At 41.2% G+C, this 27,292-nt stretch overlaps 3 protein-coding genes across 6 annotated transcripts in view; 1 reads left to right on the forward strand and 2 right to left on the reverse strand.

The window, feature by feature from the left end:
* tdrd6b (tudor domain containing 6b) overlaps window positions 1–297 on the reverse strand; it is an 8,186-nt gene extending 7,889 nt beyond the window's left edge. The window contains exon 1 of the mRNA XM_004540086.3: window positions 172–297. The gene's annotated coding sequence lies outside the window, so the exon portion shown is untranslated. The remainder of the gene's footprint in view (window positions 1–171) is intronic.
* smc6 (structural maintenance of chromosomes 6) overlaps window positions 1–16,455 on the forward strand; it is a 26,272-nt gene extending 9,817 nt beyond the window's left edge. Inside the window, exons 1-27 of one of the 4 annotated variants that reach the window (XM_004540083.5) lie at window positions 606–744; window positions 1,497–1,657; window positions 1,757–1,868; window positions 3,329–3,434; window positions 3,564–3,700; window positions 4,457–4,518; window positions 4,630–4,710; window positions 4,816–4,917; window positions 5,192–5,311; window positions 5,406–5,501; window positions 5,728–5,874; window positions 5,980–6,068; window positions 6,144–6,314; window positions 6,399–6,577; window positions 7,655–7,856; window positions 7,960–8,074; window positions 8,170–8,330; window positions 8,567–8,702; window positions 9,464–9,544; window positions 9,643–9,813; window positions 9,896–10,033; window positions 10,160–10,305; window positions 12,941–13,066; window positions 13,172–13,277; window positions 13,379–13,531; window positions 13,639–13,736; window positions 14,019–16,455. In XM_004540083.5, coding sequence (XP_004540140.3) covers window positions 1,511–1,657; window positions 1,757–1,868; window positions 3,329–3,434; window positions 3,564–3,700; window positions 4,457–4,518; window positions 4,630–4,710; window positions 4,816–4,917; window positions 5,192–5,311; window positions 5,406–5,501; window positions 5,728–5,874; window positions 5,980–6,068; window positions 6,144–6,314; window positions 6,399–6,577; window positions 7,655–7,856; window positions 7,960–8,074; window positions 8,170–8,330; window positions 8,567–8,702; window positions 9,464–9,544; window positions 9,643–9,813; window positions 9,896–10,033; window positions 10,160–10,305; window positions 12,941–13,066; window positions 13,172–13,277; window positions 13,379–13,531; window positions 13,639–13,736; window positions 14,019–14,106 — 3,270 coding nt within the window. In that variant the 5' untranslated portion in view covers window positions 606–744; window positions 1,497–1,510 and the 3' untranslated portion in view covers window positions 14,107–16,455. The other 3 variants (XM_004540085.5, XM_076877420.1, XM_004540084.4) reach the window with 3 other exon arrangements.
* Window positions 16,456–19,840: 3,385 nt separating this feature from the next.
* vsnl1b (visinin-like 1b) lies at window positions 19,841–26,441 on the reverse strand. The gene is made up of 4 exons (XM_004540088.5): window positions 26,120–26,441; window positions 24,279–24,445; window positions 23,887–24,102; window positions 19,841–21,736 (listed from the first exon to the last, which is right to left on the reverse strand). Exons 2-4 carry the CDS (start codon window positions 24,438–24,440, stop codon window positions 21,539–21,541), a joined length of 576 nt encoding a protein of 191 aa, XP_004540145.1. The 5' UTR covers window positions 24,441–24,445; window positions 26,120–26,441; the 3' UTR covers window positions 19,841–21,538.
* Window positions 26,442–27,292: the final 851 nt, after the last annotated feature.

The following is a 27,292-nucleotide window of genomic DNA, read 5'->3' on the forward strand; positions in this document are numbered from 1 at the left end:
CTGAAGATAAATTGCTCAGGTCTGTTTTTTTTCCTGGCGTATTGCAAGCAAAATAAAATTAAGGGTAGTTTAAGACTTTTGTCACCAAAAGTGCCCGTCGCTTCACAGTTTAGTTTGCGTTCTTTTTCACATGTGTTACACGGATCTTCAGCTTAATTTTTTTTTTCTCACCACGTCTGCTGCAGGCAACACGTCTCATCTTGTTCCTGTCGTTAAACTGAACTGGGATCCGGTAGGAGGAGGACATGGGGGCGTGCACTCACGCCTTTTAAAGGCTTCGATGAGCCATGACACAAAATCCTCCCGGAGATCAATGTGTTTGCATTTTTGTTGTTGTTTTCTTTTCGTTTTTTTAATAAAATAAAATAAAATATAGAGTCTAACTCCACATGCAGCACCATTTAAAGCCCCGGTCCCTCCCTCCACTTCCTCTCTCACTCCCCCGGCTTTTCTATTTTCAGCCAAAACAAAAACAAAACGGGAAAAACTGTTACATTTGTTTTGAACGCGCGCGCGCGCACACACGGCCACGCACGCACACAGGTGGGTGCCGAGCAATGATGCCGAGCCAATCACGCTGCACGCTTCGTGTTCCGTGTTTAGAACCGAAATCACACCCACAACTGTCACGGCAGCGGCTCGTTTTCCACGCAGTCACACCGTACGACCAGGAAGTCGTAAAGCGACGCACACTCTTCCCGTGATCATAATATTTTTGAAGGCTTCCCACGAGATCGAGCGATGGTAGGCGACTTCTAACAAGGTGCTATATTGTTCGTGATCCACGAGAGCTGAGCTCTAGCGGAGGTCTGCAGGGGGGTTGTGAGACAAAGAGCTGGACTTTGGTGTGGACTTTTGGAAACTGTTTTCTCACTGAGCTCAGAGGCTCTTACATGTTGGTGCAGCTGGCATAGCAGATCCAGCTCATTGTGACCTATAGATGCAGCGTAGCTCGGCTTGCTGGTGCCTGTAGTTATGTAGAGTTGCATGTGGAAGCAAAACGCTTAGCTACATGTTGCACTGCTGATCATCTATTTGTATCGCCGCTGAATCTGCTAGTTTAGGTGGCGGCTTCCTGACTTCAAGTCAAAATGCATATTTCTTTATTTTTACATGCTGACTCTATGAGAAATTAGTTTTCACCACTGTGTAAGCTTCCCTATACATTTTTGGTGCCGTCTCCAAACTGCTGCATGTCTCGCTGACATATTTACACTTCTGATTGCAAATTTAAACAAGGAACTACTACTAATACTGATGGCTTATTTAGGGCTTTTGCAGGTGGACACACTTATTAATAGAAGCATTCAAATCTGCCCAGTTTAATAGATTAAGACTGAACGAGAAAAGTTGTTCTGGTTGTGCATTAGTAGAATTAAAAACTTATCAGTTTGCAAAATGAGTGAAAGTTTCATTTAAGCTGACAGTGCTGAGCTATAGGGGGAGTTAAAAATAATGGTATCTCATTTGCTTTGTCATGTTAACTCTGTTGACAGTGACTTGTTCCAAAATGAGTAAGAGAAAAGGCAAAGTGATCACTGAAGCAACAACTTTCAAGAGCCGCAAAGTCGCAGCTGCGAGTATCGAAAATACGCCAGATGATGCAAACCCAAGTCATCAGGGGATCTGTTCCAAGGCCTTCGCTCAGTTTTCTACAGTGAGTATTTCGCCCCAACATTAAAACCCACACAAAGTTTTGTCTTTGCTCCTCCCGGCTCGTTAAAGGTTAAATATCGTTTTCTGCTTGTGTTCTTAGGGTGACATTGGACTCATTGAAAGCATCACTGTGAAGAATTTCATGTGCCATCATTCTTTTGGTCCGTTCCAGTTTGGGCCAAACGTGAATTTCATAGTTGGCCACAATGGAAGTAAGAGCTTTCCCTTCACTTGATTGTACCTGGATGTTGTCATGTCTGACATTTTAATTGGGTATAGCTTTCTTTTCCCTATAGAAACACTTGCTGGCCACTTTATTAGCTACAGCATGCTAGTTTGGGGTTGGACCTTCTCTCACCTTTGGTCCATGTTGACATGATAGCACAGTTGCTGCAGGTCCATGATATGAATCTCTCATTACACCACATTCCAAAGGTGCTTTTGGATTGTACAAGCTATTTGAGTACCTCGAACTCACCGTCATGTTCAAGAAACCCAACTGAGAGGATTTGGGATTTTTGTCATCCTGTGTTATCTTGCTGGAAGCAGCTTTTTGAAGATGAGTACACTGTGGTCATACAAGGATCGGCATGGTTAGCGACAAAACTCGGGTTGCCTGAGGTGTTTAAACAATGCTCAGTTAAGCAAAGTGTGCCAAAAAAAGTAGTCCCCACAACATTACACCACCAAGAGCCTGAATTCAAATTTTGACGCTACCATCCAGCCTTGGTTTCCTGTTCTCAGCTGACCCAGTCTGGTCTTCTGCTACTGTAAGTTACAAGACTTGCTATGCTCTGCATTTAGAGATGTGTTTCTGCACGCCGTGGTTGTAACAAGTGGTTATTTGAGTTATTGTTGCCTTAAGCAGTGCAGTTATTCTTCTCTGACCTCTGACATCAACGCGAGAACTGCCGCTCGCTCGATATTTCTCTAGTAAACTCTAGAGATGATTGTGTGGGGAAAGTCCCAGTAGATGAACAGCTTCTCAAATACTCACATCAACAACCACGTTACATTCATGTTGCACTTAAATCACCTTTCTTCCCCACTCTGATGCTTGGTTTGAAATTCAGCAGATCATCGCGACCATCTCTGCATTGCGTTAATGATGAACAGTCGTACTTAAATCGAGAGTTTGTTTTTAAAATGATATAACAGACTTCTAATATATCAGGAAGGAATGTCATCTTTAGACTTCAGGCCTAAATCCAGAACAAAACCTTGTCACCCTTTGTGGATCAACAATACAGAGTGAATGAACAACACCCAATTTTGTTATCTACAGAAGAACATTTGATCCATCCCTCTCCAGCTTTGTTATTTTGTCACTTAACGCCACACAAACTCCCCTGTAAAACATTTTAAACATTTAGATTTCTTTCACTGGAAAAAATACTTTGCAGGATTCACAAGATTATCATTTATTGCTCACTTGGCTGAATCATTTTAGGTGAAGTATCAGCTTATGTAAGGAACTGTTTAATGCTGAGCTCACTGAAAATTTGTTTATTCAAAGATGGCTCCCTGATTTCTTTTTTTTTCTTTTTTTTCAGTTGATGCATCATTTACAATCATTTGCATAGTTTTCTAGCACTGCCGAGCACCGCATGTCTGTAAGATGCTTTACATGCACCGATTTAATTTGTTGTCTTGTAACTGCTTTATCCCTCAGGTGGAAAAAGCGCTATCCTGACCGCTTTGATCGTAGGCCTCGGGGGAAAGGCCACTGTGACGAACAGAGGAATGTCACTGAAAGACTTTGTGAAGACCAATGAAAAGTAAGTAATAGATCCTAATATCGTCCCTCAGTAATAAATTGTGTGTCTTTATTTTAGTGTTAAAAATGCTTCAGATTTCTTTACTAGCACGTCACTAAAACAATGTTAAAAATACACTCTGGTTTCTAGTACTGCAGATATAACAGTAAAGCTGAGAAACAGAGGGCCAGATGCTTACAAAAAGGATGTTTACGGCGACAGTATCACCATTGAACATCGGCTCTCGAGTGATGGATGCCGGACCTGCAGGCTGAAAAGCAAATCAGGTGACTTTCCACAGATGCTGTGACTGGAAAACTTTCTGTGAGTCGGTCCAAGTCTTGTGAAACCTTCTGGAAATCTTAGATTAACCAGACACAGTTGGGAGTGGAGACCAAACACTTCAGCCACACTGTCACCTCCTAATACTGTATACATTCTTTACTCTCAGTCTGGAATTTTCTCTATAAACTTGTATATATTTTATTTGCATGGCACTGCTTTCAGCCGCTGGTTTTCCTATGTTGTAAATGTCATTTTATAAATAAAAGGAACTTAAAGTGCATGTGCCAGTATGCATGTTCACTCTTGTACCTGACCATTTTCAGAAGAATGTTCTTCTGTATGTTAAGCCACTAACATTATTATAACACTATTATTACATTCTCACACAAAATCACAGAATTTATTCACATTTCTTCTGTTGAATCTACCCAAAAATTTACCAAAGTAACCAAGTTTAACAGGCATAAATTAGTATTTATGCACCAACAAGATTCACAAAGAGCTATTAGCTAAAAACCTGTCACAGTGAAGTGAGTGTAGACAGTGAGTGTCTACAGCCTGGAAAACACACTGGAGGCTCCGTCGTGTTTTGGGCTAGATATCGGCCAGTGGTGTAGGAGATCTTGTCCAAATTTAAGGAATTATGAACACAGTACAGTACCATCTTATTATTTTCCAATGAGTGGCATGTAAGTTATAACCTCTTTTAAAGGGCAACAGAGGTTCAAACCACTTTACTTGCATTTTATCTCTTTTAGGACATCTCGTCTCAAACAAAAAGGAGGAATTAACGGGCATTTTGGACCACTTTAACATCCAGGTACTTGCTACTTTTTAAATTTTTTTCCTGTAGATGCCCCGAGGTTGTACTGCTTCCTGCACAATCATACACATTAAAGGACTTAACAGGATATTTGCTTGTGTATTCCAGCTGGATAACCCAGTATCCATTCTCAGCCAAGAAATGAGCAAGCAGTTCCTGCATTCAAAAAGTGAAACAGACAAGTATAAGGTAGCGTAACGCCACGTTCGCTAAAAGCGTTAAGATTTAAAGGTTACACCTGCAATGAAGCTCACTTTGATAAGTGCTTTCTTTTCTGCTTTTTTTCGTTTGTAGTTCTTCATGAAAGCAACTCTGCTCGAGCAGATGAAGAGAGATTACATCCACATTAAACACACTAAAATGGTCACGCGGGAGCAGGTTGAGAGGCAAGAGGAGGTACGGCATTCCTCACACAAACCGCTGAACGTTGATGTTGCACATCAAGCGAGATTATAAAGCAAATACACGTTGGAGAAATGTTATTTACATTGTTTATTTTTGGTTAAACACTGACAGTTTTAAAAGCATCTTCTTCTTTGGGGTTTCTCTTGGTTTTCTGCCTTTTATTTGGGAACCCTAATTGTATCCAGTTGCAGCTTATATGTTTATCTATGAGTAGTGTTTGATTTTTACATAAATCAAACATATTTTAAAATGCTTTTGTGTCCAGTGTCTCAAGGACCTGAAGCAAGAGTTCCTGCAGAAGAAGGAACGATATGAAAATGTTGCATCCTTCAGTGACATGAAGGTTGTTTTAGAGAATCTGAAGAAGGCGATGGTATGGTGTTTGGTAAGACTTGATCTTGAGGCTTGAACGCAACATTTGCTGGTTGGATAGAGCTTGCAATTTTTAATAAATGTGGTTTTTTTTTTATCTCTTTCAGGTGAGTGAGAAGGAGCAGCTCTTAAAGCAGTTGAAGGAAGACATTGAAAAGGAAGAAAATAATTACAAACCCAAGGATAACCTTCAGCTCTGTCAGGTGAGTCACAAGTGTTTCTTTTCTGTTAAATATACAACCCTATTTATAAATGTCAGACCACTTCAGACCTTCATCTCTGCATAAACTCAAAGTCCTTCCTTCACATAATGCATGGTTGTGTTTACAGTAGATATCCTGAGGTTGTGGGGTGGAGTGGCTCTATCCTGCTGGTAATTATTTTCAGGCATTGTCTTTAAAAACCTGTTTCTGTCTCTCTCATCTTCAGACGAAGATCATACAGCTAGAGAAGAAGCTTCAATGCATCAAAAGCAAAATTGACACTCTGAGAGAAGAGCAAGAGTCTCTATCAGAGGACAATGTTAAGTTGAAAGAACAAGTGAAGATCATTAGCAAAGCACACAAGGACCAGGAGGTAGTCGCTGACAAACGGCGCTGTGTTAATCTGCACATTTACTTATTTACTGTATGCATAGAGAAATATTTGACGTCATGTTAATGTCACAATCTTTTCCAATAGGTCGTTTATTTTCGAGCTCTAAACAAGCTGAAACAGTCGGAACAAGAGCAAAACCTTCTCCAGGAGAAGCTTAACAAGGCAAAAGCCAGGTAGGGGAGTAAGAGTTGATGTTAATACAGCTGATGTATTTGTTTTCAATATTTTTTTTTTTTACTCTGTTTCAGTAAGAGTCTGAACAGTGAGGGAGACTCGGAATACACGAAACGGCAGAAGAGTTTAAGTAATCTGAAAGAGCAGCTTGCAGAGCTCGAGAATAAGTGCACGCACCTGAATCAAGACATCAAGAACAAACATCAGGCGCTTCTCAAAGGGAAGGAAGAACTGGACAAGCTGAGGTATAACAAAGTAAATCATCTCTGGTGTAAACATATTGTCAGGGAAGTGAAAGTTTATGATCTTGCTCTCTTTGTATTTACCAGACTGGAGGAAAGGAACGTACAGGCTTCATATGAGTCCAAACTAAAGAGGAAGAATCAGCTGCTCGCCAGTCGATCGAACAAACTAAAGCGCTTTGGAGACCAGGTGCCTGACATGATGAGTGCAATTAGCGAGGCTTATGCCACGGGACGCTTCCTCAAGAGACCTGTTGGTCCAATAGGTAACACTCATTTTTAGGTTTTTGGTTTTTTTTTGGATAAAAATATTTTCAGACTTGTTTTTTTTTACTTTTCAGTTCAATACGATCTGCTTGTTAACGTTCTTGATGAGAAGATTGATAAAACTCTAATGTTTGCATACTAAATTAAAAACAAGCGCCAATAACCAGTTTGACTAGAACAGAGACTGAAAACTGGAAACAGGAAGAAGTGAGTCATCTGTCAGCTATCACATCTAAAGCTCTCTGATCAAGAAAACATGCCCTGTTAGCGTCATTGCCTCACAGCAACGAGGTCCTGCATTCCTTAGACAACTTGTAGCGAGGTAGAGCCATTCACTAGTAGTCATAATACAGTGCAGGGGTTGTTTTTCTGTGCTTGAAAGCATGACTGAAGAAAAGTCATGGATAGTGTGCTCGATTATCTCTGTATGGCAAGTCACAAGCACACAACAGTGGCAGTACAGATAACAAGTTGGAAACTCTGACTTCAGACTTTAAATGGAGCACATCACAAAGACAGGGAGTTGCCCCACATGGTTTAAGAAGCATCTTATTTTCCTTGACATCAAATGTGAAACGAGTCCTGCTTCTCTCTTCTTCACAAGTGTTGACATTTTGTTGCTTTTTCATGAGAAACTGAGAGCGCGAGAACTTGTATGTTTCCCCTGGGCAGATCAAATCTGACCTAACTGCACAAGGAGATTACTTCTGATTGGATCACTCCCCAACTTGTCCCACCTTTCTGAACAACTTAGTTTGTTCTGATTGATCCGTCCATTTTCATCTCATTTTATTGGCGGACAAAAGCGTCAATACATTTCATCATAGTTTTTCACTATCGTGCATTGGTTTTTGTCATGTTTTCATCTTGACGCTAACTAAGCTAACGAGTTTCTAGCTGCAGCTGCGTATTTACTGTACAGACATATGTCTAATGTTCTTTTCTTTCACGCAAAAAAGCAAACGCTGTACCTTTTTTTTAAATTTTTTTTTTTTTATAAACATCTTTAACATTTAAATAATTCAAAGCTTTCTACTTTTGATATATTGAAGCTGACAGTCTGTGTTTATTCCCAGGGGCATGTATCAGTTTAAAGGATCCCTCGTTAGCTGTGGCTGTGGAGTGCTGTCTGCGGAGCTTCGTGAAGGCGTTCTGTTGCGACAACTACAAAGACGAGGCGGTCCTCCAGGAGCTGATGACTCGCTTTTATCCAAAGGGCAACAGGCCACAGATTATCGTCAGCCCCTTCTCTGATAAACCGTACAACATTCATGGAAGGTCGGCATTATGTGAGATTTTCTTTTCTTTTTCTTATTACGTTTTTCTGAAACTTTTGGTTTTTTTTAAGCATGTTTTGTTTTCACTCTGTGCTGTTTCACAGGAAAGCATATCATCCGGAGTACCCATCGGTAATGGACATAATCACAGCAACAAGCCCAGTGATTATCAACTGTCTGATTGATATGCGAGGGATAGAATCAATCCTTATAATCAAAGTAAGTGTCTTACTAAGACCTGCTTATGCCTGGATATTGCCTAGAGTGGTGCTTTAGGATTGATGTTGCATTTTGTTGTTGTTGTTTGATCTCAGGAAAAAGATAAAGCGAGGAGGGTCATGCAGCACTGCCGTCCACCTAAAAACTGCCGTGAAGCCTTCACTGTTGAGGGGGATCAGGTGTATCCAAACCGTTATTACACGTCTGATTTCAGCATGGCAAGATATCTCGGTGGGGACATTGAGACTGAAATAAGGTAACCACTGGAAACTATTCAAGGTTTGAGTGACTGTCTTTCACATTTACACCCAGTTGAATGCTCAAACTGGATCTTTATGTCACATGGAAATGTCAGCAGTATAAATTGTGCCTGAGTACAGTCCCCCCCCCCCCCCCAAAAAAAACCAAAAACCAAACAAACAAAAACAAACCCAATTTCATGTGACTTCATAGATGTGGTATGTTATGTTTGTGGTATCCTGTCTGTTCCAGTATGCTGGACTCAGACCTGGAGAATTACCAGGCTCAGCTGTCCAGGTTTCAGCTCCAAGTAAACTCTGTCACCGAAGACATTGTGAATATGGAGAGCAATCTTAACAACACCATCCTGACCATGAAGACAACACTGGTCAGTAAAAAGATACACCTGAAGCTGTTTGGGTTTCCTTTCATTTTCTGCATTTGCAGTCTGTCTCCTCTTTTTGTGGTTTCTGGCTTCCAATTAAAGCAGAAAGCTAAAGAGCTGACAAGTGAATTCAGTGTTTGGGCTGAATATGTTGATTACTGATTTTCTGGAGTCAAATGTGAACCAAAGCATATTTTTAAAGGGGTTATATGCTAAAAAAAAAAGTAGTTTCTTAGTGTTCCAGCCTCAGTAGCTTTGACACAGTAACATCTGCTGTAATATTTACACCTCTGATGAAATCTCACAAGTGTTAGCTTTATTTTGATGCCAGGATTGTTTACACAGAGTTTGTAATTGCTGAGAAATACAATATTCAGTTTGGGCATGTCATTTTCGAGCAAGAAGCTCAGAAAGCCCCTGGAGGCATGAACAGGTAAAAAGATTGTGGCTATTTACTCCCCTCACTAAAAATCAAGTTAGCATCCCTTTCAGTTTTACAGTGATTTACTAATGTACCTTGCTAACCAAGATAGTTGCTCAGTGTTAGCATTGAGCGTGTTTAGTATAAAAAAAACAAAACCTCAAGATGGTGACAACAGAAAAACCAGTCTTGCAAACAGTAATCCATAAGTTACTATGTATCCATCTTTTATGTAAAGTCTATGTTCCAGTTGCTGTTTAATGCTGGCAAATCAGTGCTGAAAGATGTGATTAATGTGATTTTTAATTAACATTAGATAACATTTATTTTCTCTTCGTTGCAGGCTTCTGTGAATCATGTCAAAGCAGCAATAACTGATCTCGTGACTGCTAGTGAGGAGCAAATTAATGACATCAGCTCACTGGTGATACTTCAGTTTTTATTTTTATCTGTTGCGTAATAAACTAAATGCTGCCATGAATTATGCAGGTTAAGTGTTTCTGAATGTTTTAAACTGTGCAGGAAGAAGTTGCCCAAGAGAATCAGCAGAAAATCGAGGCAGAGAAGCAAAGTGTTCAAGAAGCAAAGGCAGAACTCGACAAGCAGCGAAAAATGGCCGAAGACTCAGATTCCAAGTACTCATCTGTCAGAGACCGGATTGATCAGCTTCTAGAGGAAATAGAGCCCCTTAAGGTGCAGTAGAGGTTTTACAGTTTCAGGTCTACAACTTGTTGTTTTGTGCAGGTTTCCAAACCTTTGTGCTCTTGATCTACAGGATGAACAGCTGAAACTGGAGACGGAGTGTGCCAAGCATGAACGAAACCTGAAAATCTTAGAAAACAAAGTGAAGGCTCATGACGACAACATTGAAGGCATGAAAAATGAACTTGCCCAAAGAGAAGAGGAGCTACAGGTAGGAAGTTGTTTTTTTTTCAGCATGATACGGTGTAGTTAAGCTGTAGTTTAGCTATTCACGCCAGCCGGTATTCGGTGAATTCAATCAAAGAAAGTAAGCAGAAGTCTCGTGATGTTACGACAGGAATACGTGGCAAAGGCTATAGAGATCAGTCCGGAACGGCAGCACGTGGTCGGCAACACCAAGAGCATCGACACAGAAATCACTCGACTGAATAAGAAGATCAAAGTGTATGAAAGCGACCACGGCGAGCAGCAGCAGGTGGTCAGGTGAGAAACTGAAGGCTTTCAGCAACAGAGGCAGAAATTATTTTAACAGTTAAAACTCAAATATTTATTGAGCTAATTCATCAATCATGTTAGTGCATGTGTAAACTGTATGTATAAAACTGGTGGAATGTAGGTAATCTAATCAGGTACTGTACCTGTGTACAGACTTAAGGTACTTATAATATATATTAATCCCAGTTTCCCCCTAGACCTAAACTGGCACCCCACTCAGCCAAGGATTTTCACCTGAGCTGACTTGTTTTATTAGCTAACCTAAATAGACTCTTAGGCATGGTTAAAGTAGACCAGAACCATCCAGAACGATGGTCCAGGAACTTTAATTGAGCCAGCATATCCTCTCAGCACCACCTTTTTTCCTTCTCATCGGTGTGATGCCTTCATGCTGCAGATGTCAATAAAGTTGTTGTTACTGCAATTGAGTATTTAGCTGCCTGCTCTGTCTGTGCTTACTTGTATTTGTTCAGGATATAAACAGAGTAGCATTTATCGCTGTTGACATTCAAATGTTTCAAACAGCACGAGAAATAAAGACGCTGCGTCTCCCAGGGAGAAAAGAAACATTCACGTGTGAAAATTTTACTGAATAGAAATGAGAGATGATGAAAGATGTAAGGAAGACGCAAGATTAATTACGTTTAATACATCATTTCAGGTTAGTTTGCAGCAGTGTGGTGAAGTTTACAGTAAAGCAGCAATGTTGGAGCAGTGCACAGCAGCCTGTGTTGTTCATGGTCAATGTCCGGTTACATCCAGAGTAGCAGACATCAAATTTAAGCTGCTCTGTTATCTTGTTGAATTCAGATAAATCCAAAAAGAGCAGCAATGGCACATGTTAGCTGATCACAGCCGTATGCAAAGAAAACAAATCTATTGGAGCTCAAAGTACAAGTTTTTATCTTATTTTTAAGCGTTTTTTCTTCGCAGTGCTACACCTGACAAATCCACTTTAACCCCTTTTTACACATAAAACAACAGCTGAAAACAACCCAGACGTATGAAACAGGCAACTGTTATGATTTGCTATTGTTTTCCTTGCCCTTATGCTTCTGCTAATCAAAGATGACTATCATAGATTGCTACATATGAGTCAGGTTGTTGAAGTAAACAATAGACTCCTCGGTCGCCTGCATGCGCTCTCGACCTCCGGTGTTAAAGACCGTAGGCGCACCACCACAGACGCATCGACGTCTGTGACACACATGGTGCAAAAATAACTCTGCATTAATCGGGTGCAACGTTACATTGAATAATTATTGTTATCTAATAATTGTTGTCACCACACTTAAAGGTGGTGTCTTACTTTAGATCGAACAGTGTTTTTGTATTCACTATCTTGCCTTTATTTACGTATTTATAGAGGGTGCAGTGTTAGAAGCACTTCTGAATGTGTCATGGGTGTTAATTGTTTTATTGACACCTATGACAAGTGGAACGCTATTGGCATCGAAAACCTAGACCTGGTGGAACTTAGCTGTTGTACTGGATAAAGGAATATATTGGTTTTTTGTAATCAAAATCAACCTTATCATATAGATAATATTTTAGAAAGCTCTGTCTCAACCGGCTGCAACAGTTAAATCCTTCTCAGACACTTATGCATCAGTAAAAATATTAATTTAATTATGTATAGTAGTATTACCCTTATAGGACTCATTAGCAAAGTTGATGTGCAGAGCTGTAGCAACTATAGAGATATAAACTTCAAGTAGGAGTAACGGATGGATTCAAGGTGGGGGTTGACAGATGAGACCGGGCAGAAGTCTCTGCGGACTGTGATGATAGCAGATGACACTGTGATCTATAGAGTAAGGAGCAGGAGGAAGAGATCCTGGAAAAGTGGAGGTGTGCTCTGGAGAGAAGAGGAATGGAAGTAAGGAAGCAAGACAGAATACATGTGTGTGTGTGAATGAAATGGAGATGACGCTGGGAGTAAAGGTAGTGAAGGTGGATCTGTTTAAATACCTCGAGATCATCCAAAGCAATGTTTAGTGCACAAACAAGGTAAAGAGGAAAGTGCAGACACAGTGGAGTGGGTGGAGATGAGTGTCAGGGGTGATTTGTGACAGAAGGATGGCAGCAATGGTGAAAGGGAGTGTTTACAGGAGGCCTGCAATCTAGTTTGGAGGGGGTTGCACTATTCAAATGACGGGCGGCAGAGCTGAAAGATGTTAAGATCTTTAATGGGAGCGATCAGGAAAGTTGGAGAGGCAAAGCTGACATGTTTTGGACATTTAAAATTGAAGTGTTTAAAGGTAGAATTTACTCACACAGCAAACATGACTCATACAGATTTAAAAGCTAACTTAGTTTGCTGTAGACCAACTGTATTTTTTCAAAAACTTATTTACTTAAAGGCTTCTTCAAAGACATCTTCCATCTTTATTCTAACCTATCATTTTCCCTGGATTTCATCTCCCAAGAAATAAAAAAGGTGCTCCTGCTCACTAAGTTTCAGCTCATCTCCTTCGGACTGTCTCTTCCCCTGTACGGATTAATCAGATCTGCCTGCTGGCCATCACTAAATCATCTCCTGCCCTCATTTTACATGTGCACACTGAAAGCTGAATTGAGAAGAATTTAGGCTATGCCAATTTCTTCCCTCTGACCTCATTAGGGAGTACGCCGAGGCCCTCGCTCTCTACAGAGAGAAAACCAACCAAGTAAGAGATTTGCGGAGGTTCATCGATCGTCTGGATAACATCATGTCAGACAGGCAGAACAGATACAAAATAATGCGTAGGTAAGTAACGATCTTGCACGGTAGAAAAATATAATATAAGGATTCATTGACGTGGGAAAAATTGTACTTTTGGCTAAAACTTTTCTTCTTCTCTTTTTCCTGAAGGTCCCTGTCTGTCAGATGTAAGTTATACTTCAATAACTTCCTAATAAAGATGAACTGCTGTGGATCTATGATTTTTGACCACAACAACGAGACGCTCTCTATCATGGTACGTGCTTATCTCTCTAGTTTGCCAGAAAAGTTTGTTACATTACAGCAAACCAGGAGCACAGTTAATATAAGTAACACTCAAGTTTGTTGGCACTGAAGGTAAAGCCTCCAGGCAGGGAGGAGGATGGTGTGAGTGACATGAGGTCGCTGTCCGGTGGTGAGCGCTCCTTCTCCACTGTTTGTTTCATGCTCTCACTGTGGGAGATCACCGAGTCACCCTTCAGATGCCTCGACGAGTTTGACGTCTACATGGTGAGTGCACAGAAAACACATTAGTCGCACGTAACCAGTAGAAAATGCTTACGGGATTTGGCTTTTACTCACTTGAGTTAACAGTTCCCTTTCTTTTGCTGCGGCAGGATATGCACAATCGAAGAATCTGTCTGGATCTGCTTCTGGAGTTGTCAGAGCGGCAGCATCTTCGACAATTTATCTTCATTACACCTCTGAACACCAGGTAATGTATTTGTGTGATGTTAGCCTTAATATCCTTTGACGTTTTCTCTGTGGAGGCTGATGTGCGCAAGCAGACCAATTGTAGATTTTTGTTGTTGTTATTGTTCCTGAAATCATTTTATGTCAGTTTGTCAGGTAAGTATTTTTGATTTCACTGTTTTTCAAGATCCTATATTCTTCTTTTTAAACCTCCCGCTATCCATCTTTACCTTTTAATCTCTAAAAATGACCTGTGCTGTGTGAAAAATGATTGACAACTGATCAAAAGGTTCGTATTTTTCAGCAATCTACCCAAGTCGGACCTCATCAAAATCCACCAGCTGCGGGCTCCAGAAAGACACCGGGGTCAAACAGAAGATGAGGATGTTTAAACTGAGCTTCAGTGACATCAGTGGATGAATGTTAATGGGCATTACTGTATACAGTTAGAAAAAAACATTTATGAACCCTTTTGAATTACCAGGATGTCTTCATTTAATTGCTCTAAATGTGGTGTGAGCTTCACCTAAGTCCCCAGTGGTATGCTGGCTAGAGTAAACAGGCTATCTCAAGAGCTGTTTACTTTAGCCGGAAAGAGTACGTGTGCTTTTGAATTTATTTTGTGACTTGTAGATCCTCCTCGGGTAGCAACAACTCCCATCAGACACTTCCTGTAGCTGGTCTTGAAACTTGTAGAGTGATGAGGCATTTTGGACCCCTGCTTCCTACAAAATAGTTTCAGTGCATTAACATTTATGGATAAGGCGCAACATCTCACTTGGATTAAGACAGAGACTCTGCCTTTATCATTACAAAACCCAGTTTTCTTTATCAGCTGTTCTGTTGTTGGCTTGCTTAGAAGTGCTTGATACGGCGCCAGGCTCTGAGGTATCAAAGCAACATCAGTCCATGGTTTTAAAATTAGATCAATAGCAACATATGATATATTACACCGTGCCATTATTCATTTAAGAAAAATGCAGCGCCCGCAGGTCGGCCGCTACATTTCAACCGCAAGACCTACGTGCGCCTGCTCGCCTAATAGCTGAAGCAGCACCCTTCAGGTCTGGACTTTGACTGAGTCATTGCAACACCTTGATATTTTTTTTCTTTTTCAGCCATCTGGTGTAGATTTGCTGCTGTGCTTGGGATCATTGTCCTATTTTATGGCCCAGTTTAGGCCAAGCTGTCGGACAGATGCCCTCACATTTGACTCTAGAATACTTTGGAATACAGAGGAGTTTGTGGTCGACGCTGTGGCTGCAAAGCAAGCCCAGGTTATCACCCCTCCGCCACCATGTTTGACATTGTGCTGATATACTGTGTTTGCTTTACACTAAACGTGGCGCAATGCATTATGGGCAGACATCTCCGTTTTCGTCTTTCAAAGGCATTTCGTCAGATCCATCTTTTTGAACCCAAGCCGTACTGCCATGTTGTTTATAGAGAGAAAGGCTTTCTCCTGGCAACAATTTGAAACAAACCATACTTGTTCAGGCTTTTTCTAATTGTGCTGTCATGAACTTTAACTTTTAACACGCTAACTGAAGCCCGTAGAGTCTGAGATGTAGCTCCTTTTTACACTTGCTCTGAGCAACGCTCAACGCTCTGGCTCCGGGGTGAATTAAGCACCTTCATCAACCGTTGTTGCGATTTGGCACTACATAAATAAAATTGAATTGAATTTGCTGGGAAGTCCACTACTAGCAAGACTAAGCACTGTGTAAAATGTTTTCCACATTAATCTTTGTCGTTACAGCACGGTGTCCTTCAAGTTGTTTGGAAATGGCCTCGTAACCTTTTCCAGGTGACCAGCAACAACCGCTTTTCTAAGACAGCTGCTGATATCTGTGCTCGTTGGCATTGTTTTAACTGCTCCAGACCTCCAAACGAATAAAACGTCTGCTTTTATAGAGGTGCTCACAATTGCTGATGATCATTTAGTCAAGTGCATTTGATTAGCAGCACCTGGCTCGTACCCACCCCCTGAATTCCATTGGAAACATTAAGGGTGTACTTAGATTGCGTTTTGGTTTAATTATTAATGGCAAAGTGTAATATGTCATGTTTTGTAGGTCAGATTAGGTTGTATTTACCTGATTTTAAAGACTTGCTAAAGCCACAACTACTTTGTGTCCTGATAATAAAACCTTAAAACTGACAGACAAACATCCAGGTGATCGTTTGCAAGCTTGAAATGTACCACAGTATGTTTGTGTGGAGTGTTTTTTGTTTCTTTTGTTGCACTGATCTCCATGAAGGCTCACACAAACCAATCTTTCTTGAGATTCTTCTTTCTTTTCTTTCATTTCTATGAACAATCTGTAATTTTTACAGCTGTGTCCAAGCAGCTGTTGTTGTTGCTCATGTGAAGGCTCGTTTTTAGCCTACGAGCGCTTTGAGCGATTGCTCAGTGTGTTCACTAAAGGCTGTTTTTATAATTAGTTTTGTGTTTCTCTATTATCGTTACTTAGATGAAGATCACGCCACGTTTTTAACGAGGACTAAATGAAGCCGTATTTGCAGCTGTATGTCAGTATTACTGTGTGTTTTCGGAGAACTTTTTATTTTATGTAATGTTTTTATCATTTTATGGCAAATGAATGCAGGCTTTTAAAACAACACAGGAGGTTGTGTGCCAAAAATCATGCACTGTACAAAGTTAATGTTTTGTCCATAATAGATAAGATGTCTGAGTGTAATTTTAATGTTTTAATGAAACACCGAGTGGCTGATGATGATTTCCTCTGTTCATTATTTGACTTTACATACACGTTCTCAGATTTAGTCATTAACGTGAAAAATTTCACAGATCTACCAGAAGTGTCCTGCACTATTAACGTTTTCTAGCAGCTTTTATTCCAGTTTTCAAGAGCTAATGCCTGTGTTCAAGCTGCCACGTAAAGATGGAATCCAGCCACGGTATCTTCTTTAAAATTGTCATCAACATCTGGCAGGGCTGCATCCGGTCGCTGTTCTTCTTTCAGGTTGCCCTTGATTACATCATGTGGCAAGCAGTAACACACATCAGAGGTGGCATCCGCTGGAGTGATGGGCAAACACAACATCACAGATGATTACAGTGTAGTTGAAACACAGCGGCTTAGATAGAAGAAAAACCCAAGAAAGTCAGCGCTGGGGAGAAACCGTTCAGGTCTAATGCTTGTGCACAAATGTTTAGACATCAAAGAAGACTAAAAATACATGAAAGAGATGAGCCCCTCTTGTCCACTTGGATTCTTTATGAGGGAAATGTTTTGATCCCGTCCAGTGAAAGACCTTAGACAGTCAAAGGAGCTTGCAAAGAAAAGCGTCTGGACTTCTTTAAGTTGCTTGAAGACATTTCACCTCTCATCCGAGAAGCTTCTTCAGTTCTAAGGTCAAATGGTGGGGAGTCCCAGATTTAAAACCTAGTGGGAGTGACCCCTCACAGAGGGACAAAAGGACCCCCTGATGATCCTCTAATCGCCTGAGCCAAGGTGTGAAACTGGGTGTGGGTCCCAATCAGCCAGAGTTTCGCATGGGCTCATTGTGAAACCTAGCCCCACCCTATCATGTGATTTCCTGAGGTCAGCTGGCCCAGGATGTGAGTGGGCGTTAAGGCGTCTGGGGAGGGAACTCAAAACTTGATTATAGATGGCAGACAGTTGGTGTCGTAAACCACCGCCTCTGTTCAAAGATGGTCGCTCACAGTGGACATAGATGGCTTCTTTCACTCCTCTTTCAAACCATCTGTCCTCTCTGTCCAAAATGTGAACATTGGCATCCTCGAAAGAGTGTCCTTTATCCTTAAGATGCAGATGGACTGCTGAGTCTTGTCCCGTGGAGGTGACTCTTCTGTGTTGTGCCATGCGCTTGTGAAGTGGCTGTTTGGTCTCTCCAATGTAGAGGTCTGGGCATTCCTCGCTGCACTGTACAGCATACACCACGTTGTTAAGTTTGTGTTTAGGAGTTTTGACAAAACTCAGGAATTAGCATGATAAGGTGGGGCCAGGTTTCACAATGAGCTCACCCGAAACCCTGGCTTCACACCTTGGCTCAGGCGATTAGAGGATCATCAGGGGGTCCTTTTGTCTGTGGGGGGATACTCCCACTAGGTTTTAAATCTGGGACTCCCCACCATTTGACCTTAGAACTGAAGAAGCTTCTCGGATGAGAGGTGAAACGTCTTCAAGCAACTTAAAGAAGTCCAGACGCTTTTCTTTGTAAGCTCCTTTGACTACGATGACCTGGATGACTGAGAACCTTCACAGACACAAAGACCTTAGACAGAAATTTTGATGATTGAGTTTTCTTGAAAGCCAACACAATGGAGAAACAATTTGGCTTATGCGACTGAAATAAGAAGTTTGTCTTTGTTTGCAGAAACTGAGATGAAGGCAGTGAAATGACAGACCAGTTGGACAGCCATGTGTCATTTGTGGGTGTTCCACCTCTCATCCAAGAGACTTCTTCAGTTCTAAAAATAAAAGAGTCCCAGATATTTTACTCTTAGTGGTTGGTTGTCCCCTCCCAGGTGGTTGTGAGGGTCATCAACCCACTATCGATCATGTGAGTCATCACATGAACAAAGGTGTATTTAAAAAAAAAAGTATGGGTCATTACCAACACTGGGGGTTAATGGTGAAACCACCTTGTAACCTTGCCCCACTGCATCATGTGACTTATTGGGATCACATGAGGCCAGGTGTGAGTTGGGATTGAAGCACTCGGGAAGGGATCTCATGACGGCATTGCAGGTGGTTGATAGCTGGTGTTGTAAGCCACCACCTCTGTTCAGTGATGGTCGTTCACAGGGGGCTTAGATGCTCTTGGTCCACAATGTGAACACTGGCATCATCAAGAAAGTTCCAGTGCAGATGCATAGCTGAGTCTTGTCCTGTAAAGGTGGGTCTTCTGTGTTGTGTTGGGTTAATGGAGTGCCTGTTTGGTTTCTCCTTTGTGGAGGTCCAAGCATTTGTCACTGCAGAGCATACTCTGTCCTGTTTAGCTTGTGTTTTAGAGTTTTGTCCCATGGATGAATCAATTTTGTCTGAGGGTCTTGCTGGGTCTGCTGGTGTCTGACCTTCTTTCGTGTACATATTTGCTGATTTAATGGAGGCCCAGTTGCGATAACCATGTTTTATTAAGAGCTTTCTTTAAGTGTGTGTTCCTTTTCTTTCCCTTTTTCCTTAGAGGAAATATTTTCTGCCTGGTGTTGTAGGCTCCTTATCACCTCAACGTTGTGTTTCACAGGGTGGTGGGAGTCAGAGAGTAGGTACTGGTCTGTATGTGTGTGGACTTCCAACCCAACAACACAGTCAAGGATCCTGCTGTCCTCCCTGGTGAACATTTGTTTTAAGCCACTTGAGTGAATTTGTTTGGTGGAGGCCTCTACTTCCTGGGTTAAAAACTGGTTGTTTCAGGTAGTGGATGAATTATAGTGTGGATTATTTTGAACTGTGAATCGTGAAGACAAATAGGGAGCTGGAAAAGAGTATAACGTTTAGGGTAAAAGAGAGGTAGTATCAGGTACTTGCTTTTATTCTGATATAGATTTTCTTCTATATTGCTGGATAGTTTTTGATGAAAAATCAAATTGTGATGTCATTTTTCTGTTTTTACGGGGCTGACAAGAGTAGTGTTAAAGTGCTGCATAAATAAGCAGTACTGGAAAGGGTTGTAGTACTATTATACTCGTGGTGATACCCATACTGAGCTACTAAGTCCCAAAGTGGGTGGTGTGTCCAGTGGGAAGCTCTTTTTATCCTTTTGTAAAGATACGATTTAAATTTACCTCACCAATGTGATACCTTGAGACTTTTAGTCAATCAACCCAGCTCTTTACTCAGTTTGCAAATATTGCCACAATATTAGTGCTCTTTTTTTAGCTACTTGTTGTCACTGTTCCTGTTTTCTTTATCAAAAGTCTTCATTGATTATCTTGCGGTAGTTGTTAATAGTCATTTTTGTGGATAATTGAAAGCACTGTCACAAATAAAACTGTAATTCTGAGCAGGTTTTATGCGGATCATATGATTTATGCACACAAGGCTGTCCATCCATTCATCCCTTTGTCCATCCATACAGAGCACTGTGTTCAGAGATGATTTTATTTTGTGCCCATTAAGTCCACCTGGCAGCCCGTGCCTTTTGAAAAAAGCCTGTTCATGGTTTATTTGTTTTAATCACTACAGAATTATTTTTGGGTGCAACACATGCCACATGTATAAAAGAATACAGTCACTTGTATTATGCTTTTTCATATTTGATATAAACATTTACTAGACAAAGAATCTGACATGGTGACTGGCCTGAAATTTATAAATTATATAGACACTGATAATGTAATGCTTGATTTGAGACAGAACAATGACAAGCTTCTGCACCTTCCACTACTATAAGTGGACTACAAGCAGACACTCAGTCCTTGCTTGCATAGCCTGGAAATGGGGAAGCAAAACCGCTGAACGAGAATTTCTGCAATAGTTTCAACCTTCGCCAACTCGTTGCTGTCTCGCTCTGAAACGCTCTCTCAAAAGCTTTATCGAGCACCTCTCTCGAGGGTCCTGCATCTTTAATGACTGCGGCGAACGGAATAGATTAGAAGATGAGACCTTTCGATAAAAAGTTTCTCCTTACAAAAAAGTTTTATACGAAGGAATGCAGTGTGTTCGGTAAACATATATGTAAGGCTTTTTCCCTCCTTTTGCTGCACTGGAAAGTGGAGCCCCTCTCACGAGGGCCCTAGCTTTAAGAGTGAGCTCCCAGCAATAAGGTCAAAAGCCAAGACTATTAATTTTGCAGTGCTCTTCATTTCTGTAAACAAGTTGATATGTACTGAGTAAAGTTTAGTTACTTTAACGTTAACTCGAGTAAACCATAAATCAAAGAAGAAGCCTAAAAAGAAGCCAATCTGGGATCGCCGTGGGGAATAATGCGCCTAATGCTGTAAGTCTGGCCTCGTCTCTAGATTAAGCGGCAGCAGTACAATAATAACATTAAGGGACGCATGTTGCATAAATATATTTCTGCTCATTCTGTAAGTCACTTAAGCAAAATATAATATGTTCACGTGAAAGCTCTTCCTTGGAGATTAGCCCTCAACTGCAACCCAAAAACCTTTCGAAAAGTGTCACACATACACGTGTATCGAATGGAAGGAAGCATGCTCCCACATTACAGGAGGTGAACTAATGGTCTAATGAGTCACATACTGTACATCCCATGCAACAATACTAAATGAATTTAGAGTGACGGTTTCTCTTTTCATAACCACCTAAAGATGAAAAAGGTAAGAGATTTTTTTTTGACACATAATATATGCATGCAAAGAACCTACTCTTCTTGGTTCCACTGTGTGAAAACATCTGGAACAGACAGGAGCCTTTCTACCCTCCAAGAGCTCAATAAGTCTGTACAGTAGAGACAGTTACAATTATCATAGGAATTATTATTTAGTTACTATCATGTAAAGCGTACAGTAGTTGCAGCAGTGAACACTGGGGATCCTAAATACTGCAGAAACATAATTTAATGCAGTGCTCCACTGATATACAAGCTAAGGTTGAATGAGAATGTAGAGGAGTTACTGTGCACAAATCACATTGGCATGTTGTCAGATAGAAATGTATGATATCTTATAGCTATGTTCAAAATTATTCAGCATTTGACATTCTCATGCATACAACCACAAGAAGCGAGTCCATTGAAAAATAGTCCAAGCATTGTTTTTTGTTATTTTTTTTCCTGTGGAAATGGCAGAGAACCTAATGAGACATTAAAACGTGTGCTGCTGTCCAGAGTGTGTGGATACAGACAGGAAGAGGAGGGAGCAGCGACGGCTCACTTCTGCATGTCACACTGCAACAGGAGCACGATGGACGGGTCGCTCTTTGCCGCCTCTTTGAACTCCTCCAGCGAGATCTGGTCGTCGTTGTTTTTATCCATTTTACTGAAGATCTTGTCCACCCTCTGCTCTGGTGTCAAACCGTCCTCGTTCATTTTCATCATGATCACCGTGCCCACCATTTTGTAGATAGCCTGTGGGCGAGGTGTGGCGAGAAATTAGCTGAGAACTGTGGTTTGCTGTGCAAGAATAAAAGATGAATGGATGGATGAAGCAGTGAATAAACAGATAAAAGTCAAATGTTGAAATAATATCATTTTTGTGGAGATTCATGATTAAATTGCTGAAATGGCTACAAGTAAACAACAACAAGCTACATACAATTATTAAGCAAAAGTAATCCGTGGATGGAAATAGTACCAGTGGTTGAATAATGTATGCATGCTGCTATTTTCTGTCAGCAGGCTGAAATTTGGTTGCACACAGAAGACCAAGAACTCTGAATATTTCATTAATATATATCAAATGTGCAGGAAACACTGGGCCTTTACTGATTTATTGAATTATTTCAAAAGCAGTGTTGCACAACAGTGCAAACAAGAGTCGAGTTGGAAAATCCTTTGTAAAAGTGTGAAAATCATTTTGACTTTTTAGTTAAGTAAAAGTTATAATTCTACTCGAGTACCCAATAAGTGTGACAGAGTTTTACCAAAAAAAACACCAAAAGAACAGATTTTTTCATTATTATTGTTCAATTTAAGAATAAACCCAAATCTTCAGATTAAACTTGAAATGCTATTTTTGAGAATCATGTCGAAATATTAGCTAAAGTTGAAATGTGGACTTGATGAGTTGACACAACAACTTCATCAGCGTTCTGATTGTGTTTTGTGATCATCCATTGCCAGCTATTTCATTTTGCACAAATGAAGCCAACCCCTCGAAGTTTGTGTTTTTTCCTTCTGAACAGATGCAGCTTTTTGCACCATCTCTTCAACATCATTGCACTTATCACCACATCGTGTTTATGTAATAAAAGAGAAATAATTTCCTTGTTATTAAAACCAACTCTTAAATACACTTGCGCTAACTCTACGCAAGCTATTTTGTAGAGGGCAAAGCAGCCATGGCATTTGTCTGACTTGAAACAACAACATTTCAGCTTTAGTCTCAATATGAACAATATTAATATAAAAATATATTTGCCTTTTCTTTCTTAATGTGGCCCTAATACTCCTTTATGCAGTAGTGCACAAGTCGTGTGTCCAAATATATATCGAATGCCACTTTTGGAATAACATATATTCCAAAGTGCCTCAAGAGTTCGCCATGTAATCGGAAGGTTGCCGGTTCGAGCCCCGGCTTGGACAGTCTCGGTCATTGTGTCCTTGGACAAGACACTTCACCCGTTGCCTACTGGTGGTGGTCAGAGGGCCCGGTGGCGCCAGTGTCCGGCAGCCTCGCCTCTGTCAGTGCGACCCAGGGTGGCTGTGGCTACAATGTAGCTTGCCATCACCAGTGTGTGAATGTGTGGATGACTGGATATGTAAAGTGCTTTGGGGTCCTTAGGGACTAGTAAAGCGCTATACAAATACAGACCATTTACCATTTTACCATTTCATTGGATCATCGCAGGTGTCCATGATGTTAAATACTTAAATATTGTTGGGTAGCTCTATAATAACAATAATAACAGCCACATGGGTCAGTTGTAGTCCTGTGTTTAAGCATAATAATTCTTTTTTGAGTGCAATAGTATGATGCCAATGTATTTGTTTATTCTTCAAACTGTTTGGCTGCTTTTGGGTTTGCTAAAGAAAAGTTTTATAAAGACCCAAACTGTGATTTGAACACAGTTACAATGCTCAAATCTCCAAAAGTCAAAATTACTGGAAAAACAAAAACAAAAACAGCTAATTCCCACATTTAACAAGCTGAAATCTGGGCTCTTTGCTCTGAGGTGATTTATTTGAAAACCATAAGTCAATTATGTGAAAAATAACTTCTTACTAATGTTAAAAACTCTCAGGTCATAAAATAATGGGGTTTTGTCTGACTGTTTTTGCACTGTTGCACACTTCAGAGCATATTGACAGTCTCAGTAGGGGCTGTCAATATGCTCTGATATCACTGACACATATCGGATTTATTTTATAGATTGTGTTTCCACAAATAGCCAAATGCAATTCAATACAACTGCAGTTTTGCCATTACGAAACTGTATCTGTACTCAAGGCTCTGCAGGTGTGTGGGAGACTGATAACACCAAAAACCAATGGAGAAAAAAAACCCTCAGAGCCAGTCTCCTGATGAGCAAAAGCTTAATGACTCCATAATCCCTCACCTCGATTATCTCCAGCATTTCCACTCTGGTTATTTTGCCATCACCATCCAGGTCATACATGTTGAAGGCCCAGTTGAGTTTCTGCTCAAAGCTGCCACGGGATGTGATGGACAGAGCGCAGATGAACTCTCGGAAATCAATGGTCCCGTCTCCGTTTTTGTCAAAGGTTCTGAAGGCGTGTTGTGCAAATTTTGACGCATCACCGTAAGGAAAGAACTGCACAAAACAGTAGAGAGAGGTCAACTGGTGCCTTCTTGTTACAGGATAAGCACAGCTTTTTAAAAGGGAAAATAAGTCCTCTACTGCTGCATGATTAGTTTGTACAACAAATAACTCCAACAGATGCAAAAGAGGCAGTTGATAAAGAAGAGCGGGAGCTTCTGGACACAAACCTTCACATAAAGCTGCTGGAACTCCTCCAGATTCAGCCTGCCACTGGGGCAGTCCTTCAGGAAGCCTTTGTACCACTGCTTCAGCTCATGTTCATTAAACTCTGTGTTCTTCACCAGATCCTCCATCACCTCAGGAGTCAGCTTGCTGTTCTGCTTACCCATGTTTCCTGTGGTGCAAGAACACGTGAATAATGCATTTGCTTTTGCTTCGGCTCGAAAATATTTGTCAGATTCCCACTTCGAAAAAATGAGCACAGAGTGTAAAAAATGTGCTCTTTTTCTTCTGGGATGGCAGCAAATATTGCCCCGGTGCTTATGTTCTATTTCGGTCCCTTCAGCCTGTTTGTGCCAGCCAGTGGCCTGGGTAGCACTGACCTGGATCAACACCATCAGAGCAGATCCAGTTCATCAAATGTTCGATCGCTGCTATCAAGTTTCCACTGCAAACGCTGTCCTATAACCTGACAATGACAACAAAGGCTGTGCTTGCTTGTAAAAGAGAGGCTGCTGCAGTAAGTCCACAGACACGAGTAAGAGCAGCGTGCAGGAGCACACAGCACTGGATCAATGGAAAACACATGAGTGGCCTGCATGTAATCCAGTGTTTAAAGAAGCCGTGGGAAAGCTGCACAACAATCAGCCTGGGTTAGTTTGTTATCTTTGACAACTTAAGCCAACCACACCAGGGCAGTCCATCAGAAGCCCCACATTCATTAATTATTTACTCATCATGTGGCGAATGACATAAGTGGCCAAGGATGCGTCAACTTCCATTGCATAATTGAACAAATGAGAGAGCAGAATATTATTTGTATTCCAAATACAGGCCGTTGTGGGAGTGTCCACAACTTGAGACCAACATATGGTCCACATCTCTGCAGCATGACAGCAGGCTGGACAGCTCCACCACAGGCAGCACTGCATTGGCTTGGGCCTTCCACAACAAACGGCAGAAATGTGCGCTACAGCCAAATCACTGCAAACCACAGCTTTTAACGTCCATCCCCTGCATGTCATAGAACCAAGCTTGGCGAGCGTGATTAGTAATTACAGTAACAGATGTTGGGTATTATCTCTAAAATAGGCTACAGCGAATGACCTTGAGGAGCAACATTTTGCAGGAAGATGACAAAACTGTTTCACGGAGCGTTGAGCTGAGAGAAACGGCTCGACGCGCTGCAACTGCGGCGTTTAATAGAAATATCAGCCACATTGCGCACAGGCCACAGGTATGAACGACTCGTTCTGCCATCGGATGCTGTTTTATATCACGCTTTAGGCAATGACATCCGTGTTAATGCTATTAAAGCTAACCGCCTCCTGTGAGAGCTGGAGAGGGAGACGCTGCTGCATTCCGATGGAAACGACGCAGTGAGAGTATTTTCAGATTAGATCCCCCCCATCCTGCTCCTAATGACATCTTTCCGTGCGCATCGGGCCAGCAAACATGTCAAAATGCAAGAAGCAAACAGCTATTTTTAAAACACAACACAGCCCTCCTCGGTGCCGCCGCAGAGCCACATTGGAGGGGTGGGAGAAAAGCGAGAGAGAAAAAAGCCCATTAAGTGCAGAAATCTTGGTGACATTTTGTAAATTCACCAAATAATCGCTCTCTGCCTTATTTCTGTTTTTCTGGCTCTTTCCAGGCAGAACGCAGATGCTTTATTTTAAAGGATGCGCAGGTGCCAGAGAGCCAGCCCTCTCCTCAATCCCCATTCATTCACACCAAAGGAAAATATGAAACATAATGCGCGACATATCAACACGAACCCATCCCTGCATGTATAATCTGAGATACATCTAAGACATGGCACATAGCTCAAAGTGCACGCACTTCTTACCTTATTATTTAGCGATTCTCTATCGGAATAAATCTGCTCTGGCTTCTGCAAAGTACAGAAAACCCCCTGCCGATGAAAACGTTTGCCCAAAAGGGATTATTCTCAACAAGGCTCGCCCTCTTTCAGAGAAAAAAAATCACCCACTAATGAAATTTCTGGATTTTCCCGACGTTATTCCAGATGAGGCGCAGCAGGCACCGATCCCACGCCAGTCTTTGGTTATGCGACTACAGGAGCGCGGCGTCACCCGTGTGCATCACAGCCTGATCATAAGTTCACTGTTGCTGCTGCTGCTGCTCGGTTTGGGTTCAGCCTGATCCTGTCACGTTATTACCGGATCTTCATCGTGATGAGGATGGTCAGCTTGAAATTTCATCATCAGGAAATTAACATGTTGGATGTTTCCGTGGCACAAGAATGGAAGATTCATCGCCTATTCATTTTTGGCCCTGATGAAATTATTCACTGCGACTAATCTGAAATTGGATTAAATAAACCCGACTGTGAAATATTTCACTTTTATGGTTTTAGACAAATCTGTGAGAAGAATAAATACATTTATTAAAAAATTTAGAGTTTATAGATAGGCTGTAGAAGACCTGTCACCCCAACCCCAAATCCACCTTCAAAAATTTGACCACAAGCCAAGTTAAAGTGTAAAATTCATTATTTTTTACAAATTATTTTTAATATTTTTGTACTTTTGTTGTTTAAAGCCCTTCACGTTGATCCTAAACACACGATCTACCCTATACTTACTAGCTGTTTCCCTTGGGTACGTTCAAATGCGTCCCCAAGGTGACATTTGGTTTAGTTTTAAAGCTTCCTCATAACCTTTGGGAGACAAAATCCTGAAGTATTCAATTAAAGACCGATTATTACCATTTTCTTTCCCCTTTTCCTCAAAAATAATGTCAAGCTTGTCTTAAAAGTATGAAAAGAACCAACACATCTTGTCCATACTGACTGTGGCTTTAAGTCTGAAGCGACTCCAGATTTCTCACAGTCCTCTTTCTGTGAAAAACTGCCCCATCTCTTAAGGTGGTGGTGGTGGTGGGGGGGGGGGGGGGGGGGGGGGGGGGGGGCTTCCATCCATGTAAGCTAGTGAGTGTGAATCTAACCTTTCACGTCTCCATGGTGATTAAAAAGTCTAGGTTTGGCATTTAATTTCTT

The sequence above is a fragment of the Maylandia zebra genome, linkage group LG19, assembly GCF_041146795.1.
Source record: "Maylandia zebra isolate NMK-2024a linkage group LG19, Mzebra_GT3a, whole genome shotgun sequence".
NCBI classification, from domain to species: Eukaryota; Metazoa; Chordata; class Actinopteri; order Cichliformes; family Cichlidae; genus Maylandia; species Maylandia zebra.

Coding starts and splice junctions, on each gene's coding strand:
- vsnl1b (XM_004540088.5), bottom strand. CDS start 24,440: ATGGGTAAGCAGAACAGCAAGCTGACTCCTGAGGTGATGGAGGATCTG. Junction 24,103..24,278: donor TCCAGCAGCTTTATGTGAAG/GTTTGTGTCCAG, acceptor TGTTTTGTGCAG/TTCTTTCCTTACGGTGATGC. Junction 21,737..23,886: donor AAATGCTGGAGATAATCGAG/GTGAGGGATTAT, acceptor CCTCGCCCACAG/GCTATCTACAAAATGGTGGG.